Raw genomic sequence first — 13,337 nt, 5'->3', positions numbered from 1 at the left:
TTTAATTATTTATAATTAGTACAACTGACAACTGCATATGCTACGAACAGAGAATACCTGAAAGTACGGAGAATTTGGAAAATTGGAATGGGAGGACATTGTAGTGAACTCGGCCTCCGACCAAAACCTGCCTCTGAGGACCTTCATGGGACAGGAACTATTTCATTGATTTGAATCCAGAAATACAAATTAGCTCATCCAGAGACTGTCTAAATGTATCCTGAAGTAATCAATTGAAAGAACACTCTTCTTTTATATTATCATTACTATTTTACAATATCTTGATAAATCAAAAGTTTGTTTAGTTCATACCATTTCTAAATGTTGAAGTGAACCACTCATTTTAAATCAACTGTGAAACAGTATTAATGATTTTTTAATCCTCATTTAAATTAGAAATCAAGTTAAATGTCTATTTTACAAAGTAATTATGCATTTATGATCTTCTGTCTGAAATGAGAAGTAGTGATGTCGGTCGAAAGTCAGAAAGAAGTTATTAGAATGAAGTGTCGTGTTTTTAAACCTAGCAGACAGTAAACAAGAAGCTACTGGCCTCTCTTCCTCCCACTTCGCCATAACATGTCTTCTGTCTGCACGGGACGTTTCTAAAACATTCCTGCTGTTTTCTTGATTTGTAATGACCCTCTGACGTCACTAGAACCACCCCCTGTTGGTTGTTTCAACCAATCAGGAAGTCCTGAGGTGACCGGAAGTGAGAAGTCTTTAAGAGTCCACACTTCCTGGAACTTCTCAGGTCAACTGGGTCTATCAGTCAGTCGGTCAAGTCTCCTGAGCTCCTCAAGCGGGTCTCTGATGAAGTCTATTCTTGAACTTAGTCTTCGGAGCCTGTGATGGATTCTTCCACATCTGAGTGGAACCTCTTACGGACTCACAGCTTGCTGTGTATCCACCCGGGAGATGAGCGTATTTGTGGAACGGAGTACCGTCACTACTTCGGATGATTCTCAGCCATCCTTACCAGAGACGCTGAAAGGTAGCGTTGAAATGGACTCCTGTTCCTGAGCGGAGGTATCCCCGTCTAAGGTAACGAGTCGCCACGCACCGAGTGTACCGGGGCTGAGCTGGGGTCGGATGAAGGGTGCCATTCTTAGTCAACACACTTTACTTTTCATCCATCTTTTCTCTCCATTTAAACTCCTTCATTTCCCATCTTTAAACTCTTCTATTTTGCCAGTAATTAATCTAGATGCCTTCAGAAATGTCTGTTGTTTTTATTAAGTAAAACGTGCCAAGTTTTATTAATCAGAACCAGATCAGCTAATCACTTGTACATTTTGATGTTAAATTTTGATTCTGTTAAATAAATGACCACATTTACTCTGATGGGTCAAAGAAAATTAACGTCTCAGTGTCACTGATTAAACAATCCACGCACAGTTACCTCGGTCACATGGCTGTAATTTAACTCGAAAAAGAGAGAACCCGTTATTTAAATATATTGTAGTCAAGGGCAGCTAAGCTAGCCCTTAGCACCCTACAACATTAACTGGAAAGGAGGTGTCATCGCCCACCCATATCAAAAGAATGGGAATAGCTGTGGTGTTATTGTGGCAATGGTAAATGATTTCTAAATTAAAAAAAAAAAGTTCATTATAAATACTTTGTTTAATAATTCATTTTTGTTTGGTTTTGTCTGTGTCTCATTTGATTTAATTACCATTTATGATGGTTTACATCTTTTACACTTATTTAGATTTCCAGAGAAGTAATGAAGGCTTTTCCTGACACTCCAGCCATCGGTTTTAACACTTCAAAAGCAGCAATGGTCAAAGAAATAGAAGTAATGGCTCAGCAAATCTTGAATGCATCAGGTTTTTTCGGTGAAATATTTTTATTTTGCAACTAATTATAAAAATGTGCATCATTGGGAAATAAGATTGTGCATAAACATGGTTTACTCAGAAGAGTATAACAATCAGAAAGATAGGAAAAGATGAACTAAGACTAAAAAAAGTACAGTTGGTACTGCATATAAGTGAAAGGTAGATAAAACCAATTCATAAAAATTCTCATCCATCATATTTAGTCATCAATGAATCCAATCAGCTACTTAGACTACAAGCATGTCTTAAAGACATAAAAACTTGGATGACCCTTAATTTTCTGCTTGTAAACTCAGACAAGGCTGAGGTGTTAGTTTTTGGACCTGAGCATCTTAGGAATATATTTTTCAGTCTTTTGCCCTCCTTAGATGGCATTCTTCGGTTTTAATTCAATACTGTTTAATTCATCAACACCTGGGTAAGAACACAAGATTGATTCTGGTTTTATTACTAGATTTCATTTGATACAATTTCTTTCTTAACATGTAAAGGTAACAGTTCTGGTTAGAGACTCAGGAGTCTAACAGCCTCAGGGTAGAAGCTGTTCCTCTGTCTAGTGGTTCTACACTTAATGTTCCTCAACCTCCTTCCTGAGGGGAGCGGGGCAAAAAGTGTGTGTGCTGGGTGAGTGAGGTCCTGCATCTGGAGGTGTAGATGTCTGTGATGGTGGGGAGGCTGACTCCAACATCTTCTGTGCAGCCTTCACCAATCTCTGCAAAGCTTTTCTTTCTGCAGCTGTGCAGCCTCCATGCTACACGTTGATGCTGGAGCACAGGATGCTCTCCACTGCACACCAGTAGAAGGAGGTGAGGACTGAGCTTCCCAGACGAGCTCGCCTCAGCCGCCTGAGGAAGTAGAGTCTCTGATGAGCTTTCTTGATCAGGCTGGTGGTGTTGTTGCTCCAGCTGAGGTTGTCATTCATGTGTACACTCAAGAACTTGTAGCTGGAGACCACTTCCACCGCAGATCCTCTTATGTTCAGGGGCGTGTAGGTGTGTTTGTTCCTTCTGAAGTCCACAATCATCTCCTTTGTCTTCTTCACATTGATGTGAAGGTTATTCTCTTTGCACCAGCTCTCCAGGTGTTCCACCTCCTTCCTGTAGCTGGACTCATCATTGTTTGTGATGCATCCCATCACCGTTGTATCATCTGCAAACTTTACAATGTGACAGCCTGGATGGGTAGCTGCACAATCATACGTGAGCAGAGTAAACAGGAGGGGGCTCAGCACACATCCCTGAGGAGAGCCAGTGCTAAGGGCCATGGTGGAGGAGGAGATGTTGTGGATCCTCACTAAATGTGGTCTATTTGTTAAGTCTAGTACCCAGTTGCAAATGGAGGGGCTTAGTCCTAGTGTGGATAGCTTGTCCATCAGGGTTTGGGGGATCATGGTGTTGAAGGCAGATGTGAAGTCCACAAAGAGCATACGGACGTAAGAGTTTTTCTGCTCCAGGTGGGTGAGAGCAGTGTGGACCACAGAGGAGATGGCATCCTCTGTTGATCGGTTCTCGTGGTATGCATACTGATGAGGGTCCTCGTCGATGTTGATGGTTGTTTTGATGTGAGTCATGACCAGTTTTTCGAAGCATTTAGCAACTATCGGGATGAGGGCCACTGGCCGATAGTCATTCAGACCAGTCACTGTAGAGCTTTTTGGGACTGGGATGGTGGCAGTCTTCAGGCAGGTGGGAACTGTCTCCAGGGTAAGTGAGGTGTTAAAGATGTCTGCCAGCACCTCGCAGAGCTGATCGGCACATTCTTTCATCACCTTCTCAGGGATGTTGTCTGGGCCGGTTGTCTTGTGCAGATTAATCCTCCTGAAAGTACTCCTTACTTCGGCTGAGGTCACGCTGAGATGCTTTTCATCTGGTGGTGAGGTGAGTCTGGTGCTGGGGGTTCTGTTCAGGTCTTCAAAGCATGCATAGAACTTGTTGAGGGCATCAGGCAGAGATGGGTCTTTGGGGCATTGTTCGCTCCTTCCTTTATAATCTGTTATGCACTTAATACCCCTTCACATGCTCCATTGGTTTTGTGAGATGAATTGACCCTCGGCCCTCTGTGCATATGTGGCCTTGGCCTTCTTAATACCAGCAACCAGCTCTTTTCTTGTCCTACTCAGCTCCTCTGAGTTTCCAGACCTGAAGGCAGTGTTCTTGGCTTCCAGCAGGGTGCTCACCTCTGCATTCAGCCAAGGTTTTCTGTTTGTGTAGCTTTTAACATATCTTGAAGTGGAGACGGTGTCCAAGGCCCTTAACCCCCATCTGCACCCTAAAACAGGTCTCTCTTGAAAATGAGTTCTCGTGAGTCAATGAGACTACCTGTATAAATAAAGGGTAAATTAAATATTTCCTTCATGCTTGCTCAAAATAAGAATTCTGCGATGGAGTTAAACTCAAAGCAGTCTACTTCTACTCCTCAGATAAATTGTTAACTTGTTATTTTATGGTGTAACTTGTTTTTCTTGATTTACAGTGTTTGATTCGGGCAACAACTGCTCCATGTGTTGTTTGGCAAAACCAGCTGGTGCAGGGCCTCCAATTACAAACTGGTCGGGTACATTTGTTTGATGTTGTATGTTTTTTTTTTTTTGGTAGTATCACAACAGATGTAAATTATTTAATGTGATTCTGGTGGATTTGATATGCTGTAGATAAGGTTTTATGGTTCAAGTATCTTTATTGTCAATCGCATCACGTGGTACACGAGGTGGAACGAAAGTTTGTACTGATGGTCCCTGGTACAACATCCAATTAAAGTGTATGTGTTTAGATGAATCTCAACTCCTTCCACAGCAAATTTCCAAATTTAGAGATTTACTGACAATAATTTGTTTCACATGTTTTTCTAAAAGATAATGAATTACTTGATAAAATAATGTGAGAATGTCATGGTAAAATGGGAACAAACACGCATTCTTTTTAACTTTAATAAATGAGTTTTCTAACTAATTCTGCAGATCCAGAGTGACTCATGTGAGATATGGTTGCATGAGCAGTGCTTCAGTGAAGAAGTCCTGGAACGAGCAAGAGGAAGCAACTGGAACTGTCTGTTGTGTTCTTGAAACCCAAGTTCAGTGCTCGAATGCTGTGAGCCTTGCTACCCTTCTACTGAGGTGATTTATTTTGAAAGTCAACATCAGATGTTGCTCAATCTTTTTGGGCAACATCTAGGGGTCTTCTAGAGTCAAACTGAAGTGAGAGTGGTTCCTGAAATCGTTCAGTTATCCAGCAATCAACTCTGCAACTTTTGAATATTACAATGAACTATGTTCAACTTTGGAGGTGATTTATTTTGAAAGTCAAAATCAGATGTTGCTCAAACTTTTTGGGCAACATCTAGGGGTCTTCTAGAGTCAACCAGAAGTGAGAGTGGTTCCTGAAATTGTTCAATTATCCAGCAACAAAGTCAGCAACTTTTGACTATTACTATGAACTATGTTCAACTTTGGAGGTGATTTATTTTGAAAGTCAACATCAGATGTTGCTCAAACTTTTTGGGCAACATCTAGGGGTCTTCTAGAGTGAACCTGAAGTGAGTGTGGTTCGTGAAATCGTTCAGTTATCCAGCAATCAAGTCAGCAACTTTTGAATGTTACATGAGTCTATGTTCAAATTTGGAGGTGATTTATTTTGAAAGTCAACATCAGATGTTGGTGAAACTTTTTGGGCAACATCTAGGGGTCTTCTAGAGTCAACCTGAAGTGAGAGTGGTTCCTGAAATCGTGCAGTTATCCAGCAACAAATTCAGCAACTTTTGAATATTACAATGAAGCATGTTAAACTTTGTTTTGGTGATTTATTTTGAAAGACAGATATAATTAACAGCTTTTATTTATTTATTTTTCAGCTATGAACAACTTTTTTTTCCAGATAATAACTACTTTTATTTTTTTATTTTTCATATTTTTCAGTTAAGAACTTTTATTTTCAGCTTTTATTTTGAAAAGCAACACACAGCGTGTCGCCGCAGCATTACCGTAGCACATGTTGTAAACGTGCACAATTAAGCCAGTGAGGGCTGCCGGAGCAGAGTGTTGGCTCACTTTACCGCAGTGAGAAATGCGTGTTTGTTTACCCTGCGGAGCGGGATCTGGTCTGTTTACATTCACACTGTACTTGAATCACCCTGGAGTTCTCTTCTACCGGACCGAGACCTAGGTTTTAGCCCGGGCCAAAATTCGCCTTTTTGTGCCGTGACAAAGTTCGATGGCGCGTTCACACCTCCCTAAACGAACCTGACTTTTTAGGAAAACGAGCTAGAGTTCGATTAAAGCAAACTAAACAGGGCTGGTGTGAATGCACCCTTAATTTGTGATTGACATGGCATTGACCAGAGAACAGATGGGTTTGGCTGTAGACGCCTCATTGAGCTGACAGGTCATCAGCGCGTCCGCCATATTGAACGTGGCAGAACTGCCAGTCATCTAACAAGGAAACGGACCGAACTTCATAAAACACCGTTCTACAAAGTGTTTTATGTTAATGCCTGTCATTCACAAACACTAATGTGCCTGTATTTAGAAAACAAACAGGCACAAAAGACAACATTTGTAACTTTTAATATGATTATTAAAAAAATGTACTCCTTAAATATTTAGGTTTGAAGGTAAACACTTAACAAACATATTTATTCTTTTGAGTGTTTACAACTACTAACGTGTTTAACAATATTGTAAAGGACAGCTAACTGTAATGATTTCATATTCAGTTTTCATTTTGTGGTCAGTCACGCTCTTATTTTGAAGAGCATCACTCTGTTTAGGTTTTTTTTGGTTTCCTGTTTTTTTGCCGCTCCTCTCCTAGCATAAGTACTCATTAGGCACGTGTTGTTCAAGTGGGCTCCTGCTGAGGTGCGCATTAGACAAGAGGGCATGCTAGCAAAGGAGGTTGATGTCCAATGTTAAATTTAGCACACTTGGAAAGTGGAAGGAGGTATGAAAATGTAAAGTGTATGTTTGTAGTCACAAGAAGAATGTCTTATTTAGAGAAAAAGTTTATATTTCATTTGTTTATAGATAAAGCTGCACATGTTATCAAACAGAAAGCAATATGCTATTTCTGTGAATGTTAATTTAATTCAAGGAAGCATATTTTGTTTTACATTTTACCTTTATTGTTATTTGTTTGTTAGATTGACTTAAAAGGTCAAAAACGTAATTAATATGTGAATGACATACTTGGCAACTATTTTAAAATTACAGAGATGTTTTGCAATTTTCTGTTCTGTAGTTTTCACGGTGCACGGTGCATATGATGTTAATGTGAAGCAAGAAACAGAAATAAACTGGCACCCGTTTGAAACTCTCCGCATCTGGCTCATTAATCCAAGTGGCCGCTACAGTGAAAACTACTCGCTGCAGTAGATGTCCCATCCCAAAGAAGCAGAAATCAACTCGTCAGAGGTCCTGCTGCCAATCTGATGCAAGGCTACTGATCCCAATTGCACCTTTATCCTGCACAGGCAAGATTAAACAGGCAACACGTTTATGATACAGCCACGATTGATAAAGAAACATTGCAAACTGTAGTAGCAAATGGGACAATCATTGTACACAAATAACAGTTCTAAGATGATGAGCGCATATGTTTGTGAATTCACAAAAATTGATGACTTGTCTGTTTATAAAAGAGTTTAAATTGTGAAGCAACATTGCTATCAATGCCTACAAGGCTTATTTATGACATCTTTGTTGTTATGTTTTATGCAAAAATCCTTTGAGTGTTCATAATCTACTGTATAAATGCTTGACATAAATATTACTCTGTAGTGAAGGACAACTACAGCTTATAAGTATAGATTTAGGTAGAGGACATTCAAAAGCAATAGTTGATTTAAAGCAGTTGCATAAAACAACATGTCACTCCCAACAGAAAAAACAGACAACCCTACAGACATGCCACACAGGTCCAGCTCACGTGAGAGAAAAATTACAGAAAAAGGCCAAGAAATGTATGATCAAGACATTAAAAGACGAGAGAAAATATTTAACAAAGTCTATGACTTGTGGAAGCTGGCAGCAAGAGAAACTAGAACTAAACTAAAGTACATCTGTTCATTGGAAGAGCTCAATGCATTACAGCTAAACATTCAGGCTAAACATGAAGATGTGAGACAACAGTATGAACCTATTCTACATAAGAGTCATACCACACCTGAGATTGTCAACAAAATGGATGCCTGTGTTATATTAACAAAGGAAATATGCAATCTCATAAGCAATCGTCTAGAGACTATTAACGAAGATTATAATAATCAACTTGAGAAAGAAAGAGTAAGAGAAATATTAAACAAAGATGAATATGGATCTGTCTTGGGTCACACAAAAACTGAAACTATAAGATTATCAGAGCCAGCAGAAAGCACAGTAAGCAACCACTCCAGCTCAGCCAGTACTCACAACAGTAAAGTAGATGCACAAGCAGAGCTCGCTGCTAAAATGGAGCAATCAAAAGCCATGAAAGAAATTCAAGCACAGCAAGCACATCTTCACAAATTAGAAAATGAATGGAAACTTAAAGAGGCAAAAATGCTGTCAGACATGAAAGAAAAGGTTAAAATGCATCAACAGTTTGAGCAAGAAAGAACAAAACTGCAACAGTTACAATCAGATAAGGACATAGCTGTAGCAGCAGCTCGTGTAAGAGCATATCAGGATTTTGAAATCAATGATGAAGAGACTCATGATCAAGTTAACGCTATTCACTATAAAAATAAAGCTCAACTGAATCCAGATGCTGCATTATTCCTGCCGCACCATGCATCATCTGAAGTCACAATGTCTCAGGAGTCTGTCCGTTTAGCCCAAGCAATAGCTAGTTCATTAAGTATGAGCCGCTTGCCAGTCCCTGAACCCACCATTTTCAGTGGTGACCCTTTAAAGTTTACAGACTGGAAGTTGTCTTTTGTGACTCTCATTGACAGAAAACCCATCCCACTAAGTGAGAAGATGTTCTACCTCAAAAATTATCTTGCTGGAGAAGCACGCAAAGCTGTAGAAGGTTTCTTCTATCAAGATTCAGAAAGAGCATACACTGGAGCCTGGAAAGTCTTACAGGACAGGTATGGAAACCCATTCATCATCCAAAAAGATTTCCGTGATAAGCTCACACGATGGCCAAAGATCACTACAAATGACTCACTAGCACTACGAGAATTTGCAGACTTTCTCCAAAGCTGCACTGAAGCTATTCCACACGTTGAAGGATTAGCTATCCTGCGCGACTGTGAAGAAAACCACAAGTTGCTCAAAAAACTACCAGAATGGATTGTACGCAAGTGGAGTCGTATCGTAGTAGACCAACTTGACACATCTGGATGCTTTCCAGATTTTGCATGCTTCACAGATTTCCTGAATAAAGAGGCCCGGATAGCCCGTAACCCTATTACTTCCCACCTGATGATGAATTTTAAACATACAGATGAAAGAGCACCAAAGATAGCCAAAGCTTTCAACACAAACACACAACCAAAGAGTTTCACACAGGAAAAACAAGAAATATACAACAGTAAACCAAAATCACCTTGCGCCGTCTGTAAAAGCGAAACTCATAATATCACGAGGTGTCCTACTTTTACAGCAAAGAGAGTCGAAGATAAACGAACATTCATTCATGAAAATCTGCTTTGCTTTGGGTGTTTGAGAAAAGGTCACATGACCAAGGATTGTAAGCGGTGACATACATGTAGCACATGTAATCTTCGTCATCCAACCCGTCTACACGAAGATAGGAAACAAAGACAGGTGAAAGTGATATCAAATGACTCCATCCCTACAGAAGAAAATGTAAGTCAGGAAATACACAAGGTCGTATCTCACACATCAACACAACGTTCATCTGCCACCTCAAGTATTGTTCCAGTTCTTGTGTCTTCAGTACAAGAACCACACAGAGAAGTACTTACATATGCAATACTAGACACACAGTGACTCGACATTTATCTTAGAAGATGTGCGTGATAAACTGAATGTGGATGCCCAACCAGTAAAACTGAAACTTAGTACTATGACAGCCGTTGATACAATCGTATCAAGTAAGAGCATCCATGGTCTACAAGTTCGAGGACTCCATTCTGAGAACTGCATCCAACTACAGCATGCCTACAGCCGTGACTTCATCCCGGTAGACAAGTCTTATGGAAACAAAGGAAACAGCCTTAAGGTGGCCCCATCTCAGACACTTGGCAGATAAGCTACCCCTTCTTCAAGATTGTGATGTAGGGCTTCTAATCGGATACGACTGTCCGTCAGCACTAGCACCTCTTGAGGTTGTTCTAGGTGGCATCAATCAACCATTCGCACAAAGATCAGAATTAGGATGGAGTATAATGGGCTCATCAAACCCTCACCTAGACAGACAATGAAGTCAGAGCTTTGTGCATAGACTCACAGTAAAAGAACTGCCAATTCCTTCAACGACAGATGTTCTAAAGGACCTGGAATCCAACTTCATTGAGAGAACTTATGAAGATAAGTATGTCTCTCAAGATGATGTGAAATTTATACAGTTCCTCAATGACCACATCAGGCAGAAGGAGGATGGACATTATGATATGCCTCTCCCATTCAAAGGCAACAGTCCACCCATACTACCGAACAACAAAAGACTAGCCACAGTTCGGCTGCAGTGCCTCAAGAAAAAATTAAAGGCAAATAAACACTACTACGATCAGTACAAAACATTCATGGAAGAAACAATAAACAAGGGTGATGCGGAACTTGCACCCCCAACATCTCAAGGAAAGACAGAGTGGTACCTTCCACATCACGGCATCTATCACCACAGAAAACCAGACAAACTGAGAGTCGTATTTGACTGTTCAGCCAAATTCCATGGTGTTTCGCTGAATGACACTCTGCTAACAGGACCTGATCTAATCAATCCTCTGGTGGGAGTACTTTGCCGTTTCAGAAAGGAGGCTGTGGCAATTATCTGCGATATTGAAAGAATGTTTTATCAGTTTTCGGTCTCTCCAGACTCCCGTAATTATTTGAAGTTCCTTTGGTGGAAAGATAGTGATTTGTAAAAGGAACCACAGGAGTACAGAATGGCGGTTCATCTCTTCGGAGCAGCTTCATCTCCAGGATGCGCCAACTTTGGCCTGAAACATCTAGCACGACAATACAAAGCTAACTATCCATTAGCATCAACATTTGTAGAGAAAACTTTTATGTTGATGATGGGTTAGTAAGTGTCCCATCAGTTGAAGATGCTAGGAAATTGATCACTGAGTCTCAAGAGTTGTGTAAAAAAGGAGGCCTACGTCTTTGCAAATTCAACTCAAATGAAGACGCAGCCCTCAATGGACTAAACCCCTCAGAAAGAGCCACGGCCATGCAACCTCTAGGTTTGGATCCAAACCCATCAGAGAGAGCACTCGGTGTTCAGTGGTCAGTCAAAAATGACACCTTTAGCTTTAACATCAGCGTGAAAGACCAATCTTCAAACCGTCATGGTTACCTGTCTGTCATCACCTCTCTTTATGACCCGCTAGGATTCATCGCTCCATTCAGCCTGAGTGGAAAACGTATTCTTCAAGAGCTGTGCCAGAGAGGTATTGGATGGGATGACACCCTCCCAGAAGAAATAAAGCAACGGTGGGAGGAGTGGATAAGTGGTCTTCACAAGTTGAAAGAAGTTTCCATCCCAAGATGTTACCATCCACATGACTTCCATAAAATTATCAGAGTAGAACTACACCATTTTTCAGATACCAGCAGTGTGGGATATGGTGCATGTTCTTACCTCAAGTACACTAATGATAAGAACGAAGTCCACTGCAGTCTCGTGATGGCAAAGGCAAGAGTTGCACCATCAAAAGTCAAGAGTATTCCAAGACTGGAACTTACAGCAGCAGTGATTTCTACAAAGAATAGTGTCATGCTAAAGGGTGAACTTGACATGAAAATTGATCAAGAGTTTTTCTGGACAGCCTCACAAGTTGTGCTAGGGTACATCAATAATGATGCCCGTAGATTCCACGTATTTGTTGCAAACCGTGTTCAACTAATTAGAGATAACAGCAATCCCAGTCAGTGGCATTATGTGGACACCTCAGAGAACCCAGCTGATCACGTATCCCGTGGTCTTCGTGCTTCAGATATTCACTCAACAAACTGGCTCTCATTTCCCCTTCAACTCATGACCCATCCATCCCACCTCAATCTGTAGCTCCTTTTGACCATTTTGAACCCATCACTCTATCTTCTCTAGAGCAGGTCATGTGCAACTTGAAACCTTCTGGTTCCCCCTTTGATGTGGTCCCCCCCTTGACTACTAAAGGAGGTTTTTCCAACTCTAGGTCCGTCCATTCTTGCTATAGTAAACAGTAGTTTATCCACTGGCGTGGTGCCAAAATCCTTTAAACATGCTGCCGTCCAGCCTCTCCTGAAAAAAACAAACCTTAACCCCTCAGTCGTTTCCAACTTCCGGCCTGTCTCCAAACTCCCATTTGTTTCTAAAGTACTAGAGAAAATAGTCGAGTCCCAGTTGAAGTGCTTCCTGGAGGATCACGCCATCTTAAAGCTTTTCCAATCTGGCTTTAAACCTCTCCACAGCACTGAAACTGCCCTGCTGAAGGTCTTTAACTACATCTTCAGATTCACAGATACCAGTGATTCTGTGCTGCTTGTCGTGTTGGACCTCACAGCCACCTTTGACACCATCGACCATGAGATCCTCATTGCTAGGTTGGAGCAGTGGGTGGGCGTCACAGGATCAGCCCTCAATTGGTTCAGATCTTACCTCACTGACAGATCCTTTTGTGTCTCCATCAAGGATTTTAGTTCCGCAGAGGCAGAGCTTAAATGGGGGGTTCCGCAGGGGTCCATCCTGGGTCCCCTCCTATTCTCTTTATACCTGCTGCCGCTTGGTGCCATTTTCCGGAAACACAACATGCCCTTCCACTTCTATGCCGATGACTGTCAAATTTACTTCCCCTAAGACACTAATGGTACATGCTCTATTCAACCGCTGCTCAACTGCCTGGCTGACATCAGGGACTGGATGGCTTTAAATTTCTTGAGTTTCAATGAAAAGAAGTCTGAAGTCATGTTGTTCCCTCCCAACGACACAATCACAAATCACTGTATCGACCTTTCTGCTCTAACCCTGTCAGAAAAACAAAGAGTCACTAATCTAATGGACCCTTCCCTGAAGCTTAACAATCATGTAAACATGATTGTTAAATCATGCTTCTTCCAACTGAGGCGGCTGCCTAAACTGAAGCCCATATTGTTCAAAAATAACCTGGAGACAGTAATACATGCATTCATTACATCTAGGCTTGATTACTGCAATTTGCTCCTGTTTGGTATCAGTCAGACCTCCATTGCACGACTACAACTGGTCCAGAATGCAGCAGCCTGATTTTTAACCAGTACAGGCCAAAGAGAGCACATTACACCAGTTTTGGCCTCACTGCACTGGTTACCAGTTCACCTTAGAATCCAGTTCAAAATACTCATGTATGTCTACAAATCACTGAACAGTTACC

The 13,337-nt window shown here is 41.1% G+C and overlaps 1 protein-coding gene across 1 annotated transcript in view; it reads left to right on the top strand.

Moving 5' to 3' along the window:
- The window catches only part of LOC119414872 (E3 ubiquitin-protein ligase RNF31-like), a 277,068-nt gene that overhangs the window by 220,174 nt on the left and 43,557 nt on the right, over positions 1 to 13,337 (top strand). The window contains exon 6 of the mRNA XM_037681993.1: positions 8,766 to 8,903. Within this exon, the coding sequence (XP_037537921.1) occupies positions 8,766 to 8,903 (138 nt within the window). The remainder of the gene's footprint in view (positions 1 to 8,765; positions 8,904 to 13,337) is intronic.

The sequence above is a fragment of the Nematolebias whitei genome, chromosome 9 (assembly GCF_014905685.2).
Source record: "Nematolebias whitei isolate Nwh7 chromosome 9, NemWhi1, whole genome shotgun sequence".
Lineage (NCBI taxonomy): Eukaryota > Metazoa > Chordata > Actinopteri > Cyprinodontiformes > Rivulidae > Nematolebias > Nematolebias whitei.
The sequence above is the reverse complement of the archived record's forward strand: the minus strand, read 5'-3'. Positions and strand labels throughout refer to the sequence as shown.